The 15,345-nt window shown below is 36.8% G+C and overlaps 1 protein-coding gene across 3 annotated transcripts in view; it reads left to right on the top strand.

The window, feature by feature from the left end:
• Window positions 1–15,345, top strand: part of MAP4K3 (mitogen-activated protein kinase kinase kinase kinase 3) — a 189,149-nt gene that overhangs the window by 72,913 nt on the left and 100,891 nt on the right. For all 3 annotated transcript variants that reach the window (XM_017532583.2, XM_017532582.2, XM_037740015.1), the window contains one exon: window positions 12,331–12,421. In XM_017532583.2, the coding sequence (XP_017388072.1) occupies window positions 12,331–12,421 (91 nt within the window). The remainder of the gene's footprint in view (window positions 1–12,330; window positions 12,422–15,345) is intronic.

Here is a 15,345-nt window from a genome sequence, read left to right as displayed (position 1 = left end):
AAAAAAAAAAAAAAAAAAAAAAAGGGCACCAAATTCCAGCCTGACTCTATCACATGACAGATAGCAGGCCCTGAAAGAAATTGAACTATTTTATCCCAAATATATTTCTTTGATATATTTTGAAATGGTCCTGCAAAGCTGTCTCTTGTGGGACAAATCTGTATTCTATAGAGAATTCCTTTTCCTTTCCAGGTCTTTTTCTTGATCCAGGGGAGAATTAACTAAGTCTGGCACTTTCTAGGTCTGACAAAAGCTCTGAATCCTGCTACCTGGAGGCATGATAAAACCTTTCTATTGATTCCAGGTTTTTAGATAATAACTCCTTTAACTAGTTGCCAATCAGAAAATCTATGACTCCACCTGTGACCTGAATGTACCTGTACTTCTAGTTGTCCTGCCTTTCTGGACAAAACCAATGTACACCTTACACTTTATTATTTTTTTTAGACAGAGTCTTGCTCTATCCCTCCCAGGCTGGAGTGCAGTGACACCATCCTGGCTCACTGCAACCTCTGCCTCTCAGGTGAAAGCAGAGACACCTGCCTCACTCTCCCACATACCTGGGATTACAGGCAGGCGCCACCACGCCTGGCTAATTTTTGTATTTTTAGGAGAGATGGGGTTTCACCATGTTGGCCAGGCTGGTCTCAAACTCCTGGCCTCAAGTGATCCACCCACCTTGGACTCCCCAGGTGCTGGGATTACAGGCATGAGCCACCACTCCTGGCCCACCTTACACATTTTGATTGTTGTCTTATGTCTCCCTAAAATGTATAAAGCCACACTACAGCCTGACCACTCTGGGCACATGTTCTCAGGAGCTCCTGGGACTGTATTAGAGACCACAGGTCATTCATTTGGCTTGAAATAGATCTCTTCAAACACATCATATGATATTTATCCTGTTAACAAATTGAAGTATTTATTTAGTACAGTATTGTTAACTATAACCGTTATGTTTTACATTATACTCTATAGAATTTTTTCATCTTATGTAACTGAAATTCTGTACACATTGAACAGCAACTCCCAATTCTTCTTTCCCCCAGTCTCTGGCAATGACCATTCTGCTTTCTGTTCCTATATTTTTGACTACTTTAGATACCTCATGTAAGTGGAGTCATGCAGTTTTTTTGTCCTTCTGTGACTAGCTTATTCATTTAGCATAGTGTTGTCCACATACATGCATTCCAAAGTTAACCTGAAATATGTTGTAACCTTGTTATATATTGTAGCATGTGACAAAATTTCCTTCTTTGCTTAGGTTCTTTCTGCTTCTTTGCTATTGTGAATAATGCTGCAATGAAGATTGGAGTCCAGATATCTCTTTGAGATTCTAATTTCAGTTCTTTTGGGTCTATACCCACAAGTGAGATTGCTGGATCATATTGCATTTCTATTTTTAATATTTAGCGGAACCTCTATACTTTTTTCATAGTGGCTACATCATTTTACATTCCCATCAAAAGTGGACAGGGATAGTCATATCCTGGCCAACACTCGTTATTGTCCTTTTTGTTTTAATGGTCATCTGAACAGGTGAGAGGTGACACATCATCATGGTTTTGATTTGCATTTCCCTGAAGATAGTGATGTTGGGCATCTTTTGATATAGTTCTGTTGGCCATTTTTATATCTTTTTTTGAGAAATTTCTGTTCAAGTCCTTTGCTCTAAAAAAAAGTCCCCAGTATGATTACTGTATAAATGACAAATAAAAATTGTACCGTTTACAACATGGTGTTCTGATATATATGTTCAAATCCTTTGCTCTAAAAAAAAAGTCCCCAGTATGATTACTGTATAAATGACAAATAAAAATTGTACCGTTTACAACATGGTGTTCTGATATATATGCGTATATTGCAAAATAATCCATCACCTGTTACTCTTTTTTTATTTTTTTGGAGATAGTGTTTCACTCTCTTGTCTAGGCTGGAGTGCAGTGGCACAATCTTGGCTCACTGCAACCTCAGCCTTCTGGGTTCAGGCAATTCTCCCACCACAGCCTCCTAAGTACCTGGGGTTACAAACATCTCCCACTCTGCCCAGCTAAATTTTTGTATTTTAGTGGAGGCAGGGTTTTGCCATGTTGGCCAGGCTGATCTTAAACTCCTGACCTCGGTGATCCGTCTGCTTTGGCCTCCAAAAGTGCTGGGATTACAGGCATGAGCCACTGCGCCTGGCCCTTTGCTCATTTTTGAATCCAGTTATTTGGTGGGCTTTGTTTGCTTTGCTGTTGCATTGTAGGAATGCCTGATAACCCCTCATCAGATACATGGTTTGCAAATATTTTCTTATATTGCATAGGTTGTCTTTTCATTCTGTTAATTGTACTGTACAGAAGCTTTTTAGTTTGATGGAATTTCAGTTGTCTATTTTTGCTTTATTTGCCTGTGCTTTTAATGTCATATCTAAGTAATAATTGCCAAGACCAATACTATGAATGTTTTGCCCTGTGTTTTCCTATAAGAGTTTTATAGTTTCAGACCTTGCATTTAAGTATTTAATTAATATTCAATTATTTAATTCAAGCTGATTTTGTGTGTGTGTGTGTGTGTGTGTGTGTGTGTGTGTGTGTGTGTGTAGAATAGCATCCAATTTCATTCTTTTGCATTTGGACATTCAGTTTTTCCCAGAACCTTTGTTGAAGACTCTTTACTCCATTGCATAGTCTTGGCACCCCTGTAAAAGAGGATTTGACCATATATGATATGTTTATTTCAGGCTTTCTTTTCTCTGTTCTGTTGGTCTATACATCTGTCTTTAGGCTAGTGCCATATTGTTTGATTACTGTAGCTTTGTAATACGTTTTGAAACCGGGAAGTGTGAGAGGCCTCCAGCCTTTATTCTTTTTTTCTCAAGATTGTTTAGGCTACTTGGGGTTCTTTATGGTTCTGTATAAACTTTAGGATTGTTTTTTCTATTTCTTAAAGAAAAAAGTTGCTGTTTGTTTTCCAGATTACATTAAATTTGTAGATTATGTTGGGTAATATGAACACTTTAGCAGTGTTCTTTCAGCCTATAAATACAGCATGTCTTTCCATTTATTTTCTAATTGAATGTTTTGTCATTTTCAGAGTTCAAGTCTTTCTCCTCCTTGGTTAAGTTTATTACTAGGTACTCTTTTTGATGCTGTAGTAATTGGGATTATTTTCGTAATTTTGTTTTCAGACTATTGTTAGTATATATAATGCAGTTGATTTTTGTATCCTGTAACTTTGCTGAATTTATTAGTTCTAATAGGTTTTTTCTGATGGAATCTTTAGAACTTTCTATATGGAATTTAATGTAATCTTCCAACAAATACAATTTTACTTCTTCCCTTTCAATTTGGGTGTCTCTTATCTCTTTTTCTTGTTTCTAGCCATACGACATTTAACATCATGGTCCAGGATAAAGTATCAAAAAGATGAGAATTAATTCCAGATGTATAAATTCTAACTAAGACCTACTTATTTCAAAGTAATATCTATTAGAAAACTGTTCCTCCATGTTTATTTTTTCAGATGAATTTATAATTTTTTCTTGTCCAAAAAGGATTCAGTTGGCATTTTGATTGGAATTGCATTAAATCAGGCATTAATTGATACGGCACTTATCATATTCAAAAGGGAAATGTCTTTTATTTCAAGTATTTTAGCTCTCAGAATACTTTATTTTTTTTTTCAGTCTTCTTTATTTCCCTCTTCTACATGTTTAACATCTTTGTGACTCTAATAAGTTAACATGGTTTTCCAGAAGCATCTTGACAAATGTCATTATAGTGAAATAATTCTTTGCAGTATCAAACAGCTATTTAACATGAAAACTAACAACCAAATAGATTCTATTTAAAATGATGATTTAATAATATTAAGTTAAATATTTAATATTTAAATGAAATATAGTTTAAATAATGTTGAAATAATTTAATAATTATTATTTTTAAAGATTTAAAAAGCAAGTTTAAACTTTATGTATGGAGCCTATGCATTTTAAAGCTTATTCTTAGGTACACAGTTTAATTTGACATATTCTAATGTGTTATTAAAGAATTAAAAAAGTTGTTTCTGCTTGATTTTCAGGTGTTTGTTTTCCAGGAGCACAGTCATATATAGTAAATAATGAAAATTATGCATTTCTACTGTTTATACCACCTTTTTTTTCTTTTTTTTTTTTTGTGGGTTTCAATTGGTTTGTACCTTTAGAATAATTCATTAATTCATTTATATTGAAAGACTCTAATGTGCTAGGGAGACACACATAAGTAATGGGGAAAAATAGAGTAAGGGGACATAGAATTTTGACTATGGATAATTGCCATAATATATGTATATAATCGCATTATTACATAAAACATGATATAATTGCTTTAATATAGAGACAAAAGGGTGTAGGGGAGAGAAGGAGAGAGAGAGAGAAAGAAACAAAGAGAAACAGGAGACAGAGACAGACAAATTTGCCTGAGATGATACAACTAGTAAATTGTGAATCCAAGTTTCATAGTTAGGTTTTCTGATTTCAAAGTGCATATTCTTAACGATGACACTGTGCTAGATATGTAGACAAGGCCAGCAGCAAAGTATGAACTTAATGTGACAGAAATAAGGGACCTATTCAGGGTTCATCTTTAAGCTATTATTGTTTTGATTGTTGATATAGTTTAGCTGTGTTCCCACCCAAATCTCATCTTGAATTGTTCCCATAATCCCCACGTGTCATGGGAGGGACCTCATAGGAGGTAATTGAATCATGGGGAAAATTACCCCCTGCTGCTATTCTTGTGATAATGAGTTCTCATGAGATCTGATGGTTTTATAAGTGGTTTTTCCCCCTTTTGCTCATACTTTTCCTTTCTGCCACCAAGTGAAGAAGGATGTGTTTGCTTTCCCTTCTGCCATGATTGTAATTTCCTGAGGCCTCCCCAGCCATGCCAAACTGTGAGTCAGTTAAACCCTTTTGCTTTATAAATTGCCCATTCTTGAATATGTCTTTATTAGCAGCATGAGAACGGACTAATTGGTACCTGGAATGGGATGCTGCTGTAAAGATACCCAAAAATGTGGAAGCAACTTTGGAACTGGATAACAGGCAGAGGTTGGAACAGTTTGCAGGATTCAGAAGACAAGAAAATGTAGGAAAGTTTGGAAGTTTCTAGAGACTTGGAGGGCTCAGAAGACTCAGATATGGGAACATTTGAAACTTTCTAGAGACTTGTTGAATGGCTTTGACCAAAAAGTTTGTAGTGATATGGACAATAAAATCCAGGCTCAGGTGGTCTCAGATAGAGATGAGGAACCTGTTGGAAACTAGAGCAGAGGTGACTCTTGTTAGGCTTAGCAAAGAGACTGGCGGCATTTTGCCCCTACCCGAGAGATCTGTGGAACTTTGGAACTTGAGAGAGATGATTTAAGGTATCTGGAATTTCTAAGCAGCAAAGCGTTGAAGAGGAAACATAGCATAAAAGTTTGGAAAATTTGCAGGCTGACAATGTGATAGAAAAGAAATACACATTTCCTCAGGAGAAATTCAAACCTGCTACAGAAATTTATATAAGTAACAAGGAGCCAAATGTTAATCACCAAGACAATGGGAAAAATGTCTTCAGGGCATTTCAGAGACTTTTGCAGCAGCCCTTCCCATCACAGGCCTAGGAGGAAAAAATGGTATTATAGGCCGGGCCCAGGGCTCTCCCTACTGTGTGCAGCTTAGGGATGTGGTGCTCTGCATCCTAGCCATTCCAGCTGTGGCTAAAAGGGGCCAATGTACAGCTCAGGCCATTGCTTCAGAGGCTGCAAGCCCCAAGTCTTGGCAGTTTCCACATGGTATTGAGCCTACGGGTGCGCAGAAGCCAAGAACTGAGGCTTGAGAACCTCTGGCTAGATTTCAAAGGATGTTTGGAAATGCCTGGATATCCAGACAGAAGTTTGCTGCAAGGGTGGAGCCGTCATGGTTCTGCTGGGGCAGTGCAGAAGGGAAACATGGCCTAGTGGGGCATGAGAAGATGACCACTGTCCTTCAGACCTCAGAATGGTAGATCCACTGACAGCTTGCACTGTGCACCTGGAAAAGCTGCAGACACTCAATACCACCCTGTGAAAACAGCCGGGAAGGGAGCTGTACCCTGCAAAGCTACAGGGGCAGAGCTGCTCAGGGCCATGGGAGCCCACCTCTTGTTATCAGAATGACTTGGATGTGAGACATGGAGTCATAGGAGATCATTTTCAAACCTTAAGGATTAATGACAACCCTGTTGGATTTCAGATTTGCTTGAGGCCTGTAACCCCTTTGTTTTGGCCAGTTTCTCCCATTGGAACAGCTGTATTTACTCAATGCCTGTATCCCCATTGTATCTAGAAAGCAACTAACTTGCTTCCAATTTTACAGGCTTATAGTTAGAAGGATCTTGCCTTGTCTCAGATAAGACTTTGGACTTGGACTTTTGGGTTAATGCTGGAATGAGCTAAGACTTTGAGGGGCTATTGGAAAGGCATGATTGTGTTTTGAAATGTGAGGACATGAAATTTCGGAGGGGCCAGGAGTGGAGTGATGTAGTTTGGCTGTGTCCCCATCTTGAATTGTAGTTCTCATAGTCTCCATGTATTGTGGGGGGACCCAGTGGTAGGTAATTGAATCATGGGGGTGGTAACCCCCTGCTGCTGGTCTTGCAATAGTGTATTCTCATGAGATCTGATGTTTATAAGTGGCCTTTCCCCCTTTTGCTCATACTTTCATCCATGCGAAGGACGAGTTTGCTTACGCTTATGCCCTGCTTGTAAGTTTCCTAAGGCCTCCCTAGCCATACTGATCTATGAGTCAATTACATCTCTTTCCTTTATAAATTAAAACTCATACAGTTGTTTATATTTTATGTTTCTTGTACATTTTTTAAAGTCCTGTTCATTTCTGACACTCATAGTTCCTAGTATGTTCTCTTACATCATATTAGCTGCTCAGTGTATGGTGGTTGTTGAATGTTTTCTCAAGAGAGAATATTTTAAGAATAACTGTTATATTTGTCCACATTAAAACATTAGATGTTTTGCAAATATACAAGTGTACACTCACATACCTATCTACAAAGTTATAACCTACAAGATGAATTTGAACTGTTGGTAGTAGCCGTGTTAAATAACTGTTTGATACTGCAAAGAATTATTTCATTGTAATGACATTTCTCAAGATACTTCTGGAAAACCATGTCAGCTTATTACGGGTATGAAGACCTTAAACATGTAGAAGAGAGAAATAAAGATGACTAAAGAAAAATAAGAGTGGATAATGGAAGGTGACTTGTAGCTCATGTTTACTTCATAGGGGACAGATGTAAGGTAACAGGACACACAGTTTACACATAGGCCAAGACTTGGTTCCCTGAAGAGATGGATATACTGGTCTGTTAGTTCACATCCCAATACAGATATTCTTGCTTTCCCTGTTTGATTTTTATATAACCCCTACTTCTATTCAGTGTGATACATGTCAACTACCTTGATGCAATGACTTGAAATTAGATACATAAGCTGTTAAATACACAAAAATGGCAGTGCCACCTCCCCACCAACAGTTTGATGTTAGCAGATTTACCATCTCTGTTTTAACAACAGTAGTTGTATAGTAATTTTCTTAGTTTCATTTTTGGCTTACTGTTTTATAAAAAATTACTGGCTAGTTTATTCAAAATGTATATGCTAAGAAGAGTAGGTCTTACAAACAATACAGTTGACACCAGTGTAAATGATTAGGCATACCAAAAAGGGTATAATTTTAACTTTGGTTGAGTAACCATTTAGTGCAATATTATGTATTATTTTGTTAAGGAAAGAATGAGGAAAAAGTAAAGAATTATATGAAATGTTGGAAATACAATGATTTGTCAATTTGTATCTAAAAGGCAAAAAGACGTTAGGGGTTCTGCATTCTATTTTTGTTTTCAGGGGAAAACCTGCCCTCATAACATACATGTCTCCTCTTCTGCTTTCACACATTTGACTTAATACACCTGTTTATAGGAAAGCATTGTGTACTGAATAGAGAAAAGTGCCTATAATCTTGTTCATTTTATCTATTCTGTTAGTAATCCACGTAAACATATGTGAAGCACCTACTACATTTTGGACAATCTTTTCCATAAATGGATGGTAATAATTATATCACCTTAGGGTAATGTTAACTATTGTAATAACTGAACTGAACATATTTGTGGCTTAAACAAGTAAACAAATAAAATAATAAAATTTTATTTATTTGCTTACTTGTTTATTTTTGAGACATGGTCTCGCTCTCTCTCCCAGGCTGGAGTGCAGTGGCATGATAATGACTCACTGCAGGCTTAACCTCCTGGGCTCAAGCCTCTCAAGTAGCTGGACTACAGGTGTGTCCAGCCATGCCCAGCTAATTTTTTTATTTTTTTGTAGATACAGGGTCTCGCTATGTTGCCCAGGCTAGTGTCAAACTTCTGGGCTCAAGCAATCCTCCTACCTTGGCCTCCTGAAGTATTGGGACTACAGGGGTAAGCCGTGGCACTCGGCCTTATTTTAAGTTTATGTAATAGTTCAGTGCAAGTGTTCAAGATTTAGGATAACTTTCTTTCTTTTAGTGACTCAGGGACCTCGACTTCTTCCATTTCCTGAGGACTTGGTGTCATATAGACTGCTAATGGGGGTAAAAATAATGGGAAAGGAAAGCATTAATTTGCTCATGTTCTATTGGCAAAAACTAGTCTTTTGGGCACATCAGTATGTACATTAACTGGGAAATGTTGTCTTTGAGTGAGTGAGTAACTGCCATCCACCAATAACTACATCATTTGTGGATGGCTAGTCAGCTCTACCACAATAATAATAATGTTGATTATAATGACGTATTTGCATCCTATGACCACTGAAACAGATTACCACAAACTTGGTGATTTGAAACAACACAGATTTACTCTATTAAAGTTCTGGAGTTCAGAAGTTTAAAATGAGTTTCACTGGGTCACAATCAAGGTGTCAGTAGGGCCATACTCCCTCTGTAGGCGCTAAGGGAGAATCTGTTTTCCTGCCTTTTCCAGTTTCTAGAGCTGCCCTTCATGACCCTTGGCCCCTTCCTCTATCTTCAGAGTCCACAGTTTAGCATCTTGCTTCAGTTATCACATTGCCTTCTCTTTGTTGAGTCTCACTCAGCATCCCTCTTAGAAAGACACTTGTGACCACATTAAAGGTCCAGCTAGATAATTCAGGTTAACCACCCCCTAATTTAATCTTATCTGTTGATTTCTTTTGCCATATAAAATTAACATACATCATTCACAGGTGTCAGGGATTAGGGCCTCTGTACTTTTGGGGGCCATTATTCAGCCTACTACAGATAGTTAACATTTATTGAACATATTATATGTGCCATGTACTGAGAACTTCACATGTATTCGTTTGTGTTTTTCTGCTTTTATTCATTATGTGTTCTATTTATAGGCTTGCCTGTTTTTTTCGAGGTTTTTTTTTTTTTTTTTTTTTTTGGGGGGGTGGGGGGTTTTTTTTTTGAAAATTATTTTTTCTCTTTAATTTAGTCTAAAACTTTTATCAAAAAATTTTAGACTCTCAGAATTGTAAATAATTTTTACATATTATCTAGTCTAACCTCCTGCTTTATGGTGTCTTAAGTATTGTAGAATATTTTTCTTGGGTCTATTAATATAGGCCCATCTTTATAATGTATTTCTCATGAGCCTTGAACAAAGTTCTTTAAATCAACAGTTCAGCTCCTTTAAGTTATTAATATGTTAAACTCTTTTTCTTACTCAAATCTACATTTTTAAATTTATCTTTAAAAATTGAGCATGTGGAATTTTTCTTTGGATTTTTTTCCCTCCAAAAATGTTGAATTTAATTTGACCATTCTCACAATCACGTTAGAGTAGACTTAATATTACAAAATAATACACTCTGGATCAATAGTATTTCATGGGAAAGCTATAGTTGAAAACCTAAAGCCACTAATAGGTTTTATTAGAAATAAAAGGAATAATATATAGGCAATTAATTATATAAAACATGCTAACTATTGGATGAAATTAAACCAAAAACTGTTACTCTGGATTTACAGTCATCATAGAAAGGAATTATATAGTGGTGTAGATTCATTCAGTCAACAGTTCTTTATTGATCACATCTTAGGTACTAAGAGTACAAAGATGATGAAGACATAATCCTATCCTAGAGGACTGTATATTCTAATGAGGGCATAGACATGCCGATGTCAACGTTGTATAAATAAAGGTGCTCCATACAAAGATCACTGTGGAAGTTGTGATGCTTACATTTATCAGTAACAGAAACCCCAGCTGAAGTAGCTTAAACAATACACAGAGTTTATTAGTCATGTACAGGTATATCTGAAAATTACAAAGGCAGGTGAGGCTTGTTATAATAGCCCAACATGCTTCCTTTTACCTGTTTCTCTTCAATGCTTTCCTCAAATTAACTTTACCGTAAGGCTGACTCCCTTTGAGGTTGTATCATGACTGCCAGTAACTCACAGGGATAACCCTCAGAAAGAGAGCTTTTGTTCTCTAACCATCAAGCTAAAGTTCTAGGTTCACGCTGACTAGATCAACTTTGATTGTATGCGACACTTTCACTAGATTAAAGAAAAGTATATTTTTGGGTTGGGTGAGAAACTAGAAGTCCAGAACTTCCAAAGTACCTAGTATATCTATAAAAATTGGTGTTGGTCCTATTTTGGCTTTATTATTTCTAACTTTGATTTCTTCTAATATATGGAAAATCAGGAATCCTTAATAGTGGGAAGTAAAGTGATAAGAAGATCATAGTTCAGTAAACTTCTAAATTTTTGAAAGCCTAAAAAATTATGTCTTTGGAGATCTGTGATTTTGTGCTCACATCAGTGCAGAACTTAAGAACCTGACATAACAACCATCTCTTGTCCATTATTTCTTTCCTTGTAACTGGGACAGTAAGGTGGATTTTGATATTGGGTTCAAATGATTCATGGTTGGGCTGTTTCAAGTCTCAGTTACACTTGCAGTAGGAAAATGCCAAGGCGAGAAATGTCAGGGCTTACCACAATGACCTCATGCTTATGATTTGGGCAGGAACTGGGAAAGCCTTCTGTTTTTTACTTTGCTACTAACTTACATTTAATCAGGCTATTTATAGTATGTAGTACTTTAAAAACTCAATTAGTGATACAAAGCTACTTTTATTTAAGAGTAAGCACTCAACATGGTGAAACCCCGTCTCTACTAAAAATACAAAAAATTAGCTGGGCGTGGTGGCGCGTGCCTGTAATCCCAGCTACTCAGGAGGCTGAGGCAGGAGAATTGCCTGAACCCGGGAGGCGGAGGTTGCGGTGAGCCGAGATCGCGCCATTGCACTCCAGCCTGGGTAACAAGAGCGAAACTCCGTCTCAAAAAAAAAAAAAAAAAAAAAGAGTAAGTACTTCCATTTGTTCTCTTTCTGCATAGTCTCTGGTTCACCACATTTGCATTCACTGCAGTTCTGTTTCTCTCCATGACAAGTGTTCATTCAGGAGCCACAGCATGTGACACTGCTATAGAATTGCCAGATCTTATTTTAGAGAATTTGGACAGGGAGGGAGTAGGAGAGAGGTTATTTGCTAATAGTCTGACCAGGCTAAAATACAATCCCATGCTGCATCCTAACACAGTTGGAACAAGGCACTCAAATACAGGATAAGCCTGTGAATGTGGGCCATCAGGTAATCCAGTACTGCTCCAGTGTAGGCCTCTCAGCTCTACAAATAGCCTGTGGAGACAAATTTGACACACTTGGCGTATAATGGTTCCTGCCCTAACTTAAAAAATTACTTCTTTGTGCTAAAATTATATTAAATGTTATTTAGAAATAAAGGAAAAAAAATTCAATTTCCTATTGATGGATTATACCGATGATTATGTCCAAGGCATAATAGTAATAATGATAATAATAATAGCAAATACTTATATAAAGCATACTCTATGCCAGGCACTGTTCTAAGCATTTTACATGTATTGGTTCATTTAACCCTCACAACTTCCCTATGAGATACGCTATTATTATTTTACTGAGAATGGAATTGGCACAGAGAAGTCAAATAATTTACCCAAGCTCACACAGCTTAGTGAGGAACAGAGTTAGGATTTTATTCCAGAAAGTGTGGGGCCAGAGTTTATACATTTAATCACTATTCTATATTTTCTCTCAAGTCAGGACTGAAATTGGCTGTGTTTTATTTATAACTCATTAATTATGTTATACTTATTAATAGGTATAATTATTTTATGTGTTTTGAAATAAATGAGCATTTTGAAACTTACCTCTATTCAACATGCTTGTTTTTTATTCTAGGAGAAGACTTTGCAGTTGTGCAGCAAGAAATTATTATGATGAAAGACTGTAAACACCCAAATATTGTTGCTTATTTTGGAAGCTATCTCAGGTACATTGTTTGTTTCCCTTTTGAAAAACAATAATGATTTCATCACCTAATACATTAAACAAAATAAAGTTAGTTTTAATACCATGTTTTATAGGTTTTCTTCATGATTTGAAGTTAGGATATTTTCATATGAATGGAATTTTTACTTAGGACCTATGTTAATTCTGTTAACTAATATTACAGTCATATGACTTGGGAATTCTAGATGTGCTTTTAGTGAAGATGCCGGCAAGTAAAAACTGACTTTTATGGTTAGTCTTCCAGTGGTGGACTAGTAATCTAAATATGCCATTCTCTTGCCCCCTTCTTTTAGACTTAGGTGAATTTAGAGTCAGGAGCATCTCTTCCAGTTGTATTTTTATCAGAAACTTTTTTGTTTATTTTGTGCTTCTGTTCTAAGAGTATTGTATTACCTTATCTCTTTCTTTCATTTTATCCAAAGAACTAGGAACTATAATCATCTCTGTAACTTATTTTTTCAGATCCTAAAGTGAACTTAGGACTGTGAAGTTCCTTCTACTTACTTTGTTTTGGTAGCCAGAACCAAGCCAGGTTCCTAAGTTATATTCCATAGGGGATTTTCTTTGGGTCAAATCTTGTTTTCCATTCATTTCTATATGCAGCTGTGAGCTGATAAGTGCTGACCTGGTTGTTTTTAAGCTTTCTCCAAAGGGAAGATTAGAGAATATTTTACTTTTTTTTTCTCTTTTTTTTTTCCTTTTTGTTTTGGAGACAGGGTTTCACTCTGTCACTCAGGCTGGAGTGCTGTGGTGTGATCATGGCTCACTGCAGCCTTAACCTCCCTAGGCTCAGGTGATCCTCCGACCTCAGCCTCATGAATAGCTGGGACCAAGGTATGTACCACCACGCCCAGCTAATTTTTGTATTTTTTTTTTTTTTTGAGACGAGGGTCTCACTATGTTGCCCAGACTGGTCTCAAAGTCCTGGGCTCAATGAATCCACCTTCCTTCTTCGGCCTCCCAAAGTGCTGAAATTACAGGTGTGAGCCACCGTGCTTGGCCTTCCCTATGTATTAAAAAAACTCTTCTGTTTTTCTTCAGTATACTTTAGTAGCATCCATCATGCTGTAACTTATTACAGGTTCCCATTTTCATATGATCCAGGTACAAAACACTTTTCTCTTCTTTTTTTGGGCACAACAGATAGAAAAGACTGGTCGTCTTTCCAGCTTTTGAAAGGCCACCTGGACCTGCTGTTCATGATTGTAACCACTCTTGTACAGCATTGATTGCCCCACCCTGGGTAAGGTGGAGGTGTGGGTTTTATGGAGACTTAAGGGAATTAACTAACCCTTTTCGCATAGGGTTAGGTACTACCTCCAGGTCAGTGACTGTTACACATTTTAAATGGGTTCTTTAACAGCCAATTTAAAACCACTTATATGGTGAGTGATTCAAACAGCAACCTAACACAGACAGTTTCTCCATTAATTTGTATGTTAGGAAGCCCCCTGAGCATAGGCAGTTACTGTATACTGTATAAGTTCAAAGAAATACTCTCTTAAAACCATTGAAATTCATGATACAAATAATTCATTCCTGCTAATACAGTTAAAAGCACCACTTCAAAACCGTTTCTTTTACTGCTATAGGTCCTAACAAAATGACCTGCCCACTAGGCTCAACTAGAAGTATTACAAAATTTTTTTTTCCCCCAAGGGCAAGCTGGTCTTTAAAAGAGCATTTTTTTTTCCGGGGACATTGATCTCAGAGTATCTCTCAAACATGGCCTGAATCTTCCAGAACTATGGAACCATCCAAAACCTAGCCTGTTATTCTAGGATAACACCACCCATTTATATGGCACCCTTGGTATGGTGAAATGAGCACAATCTTTTTGCCAGAGACAAATAGTATCTTTGGTAGTTAAGAGGTTAAGTTCTGGAGACACATTGTCTGGGTTGAGACCTGGTTTCATCACTTATTAAACAATTATTTAATCAGTTTGTGCCACTGTTTCCTTATCTATAAAATGGAGATAATAATAATATCAGCATGACAGGATAAATATGAGTACTTCCTGGGTAAGTACATGTGAAATACTAAGAACAGTGCTTAGAATATAATAAATTCTCAATAAATATTTGCTGCTGCTACTACTACTACTGCTACTATTCCTGCTGCTTCTACTACTACTACTTGACTTTTAAAAAATATCATTATTTTAGTGCCTCATTTGATGTTTCAGCAACCTGGATAGCAGTATAACTCTGTAGTAGATGTTATTTCCATTTTATAAATGAGATTATTGAGATAATTTAACATTTGAGTTTTTTATTTTATGATTTTGCTTTGTTGCAAATATAAATAAAGAATACAAAGAGCAGAATTACCCAGAAACCAAAGTAAAACAGATAAAAATAGGATCTTTTTTTTTCAGTAAAACTGTTCTTTTAGTGTTCTATAATCTAATATTAAAAAACACAGATTTAAATATTTTATTCTATAGCTGGGGTAGTTGATCAAAGTGTTATGAAGGTAAATAGTAGTATAACATAGAATAGCAATTAATCCTATTTCTCTCTTGCTGTTTTTTTCTCCAGAGATCCTTCCCATATTCCCTAATGGAAGTTCAGGCTCAGCCAAGTTTGGAGCAGGGAATCCTAATGATTAGGCTTGTAGGATGTTAGAACTGTAAGGGACCAAGAGATGTTGTCATACAGTCCACTCCCGTTTATAGAAAAATGGAGTGGTGGATAAATGACTTACTTAGGTTATCCAACTAATCGTTAGTGGCACTGGAATCCTGGTCAACATGGTGAAACCCCGTCTTTACAAAAAATTCAAAAAATTAGCTGGGCATGGTGGTGTGTGCCTGTAATCCCAGCTACTCAGGAGGCTGAGGCAGGAGAATTGCCTGAACCCAGGAGGCAAAGGTTGCGGTGAGCCGAGATCGCGCCATTG

Source organism: Cebus imitator, unplaced genomic scaffold (assembly GCF_001604975.1).
Source record: "Cebus imitator isolate Cc_AM_T3 unplaced genomic scaffold, Cebus_imitator-1.0 Scaffold77, whole genome shotgun sequence".
Lineage (NCBI taxonomy): Eukaryota > Metazoa > Chordata > Mammalia > Primates > Cebidae > Cebus > Cebus imitator.
The sequence above is the reverse complement of the archived record's forward strand: the minus strand, read 5'-3'. Positions and strand labels throughout refer to the sequence as shown.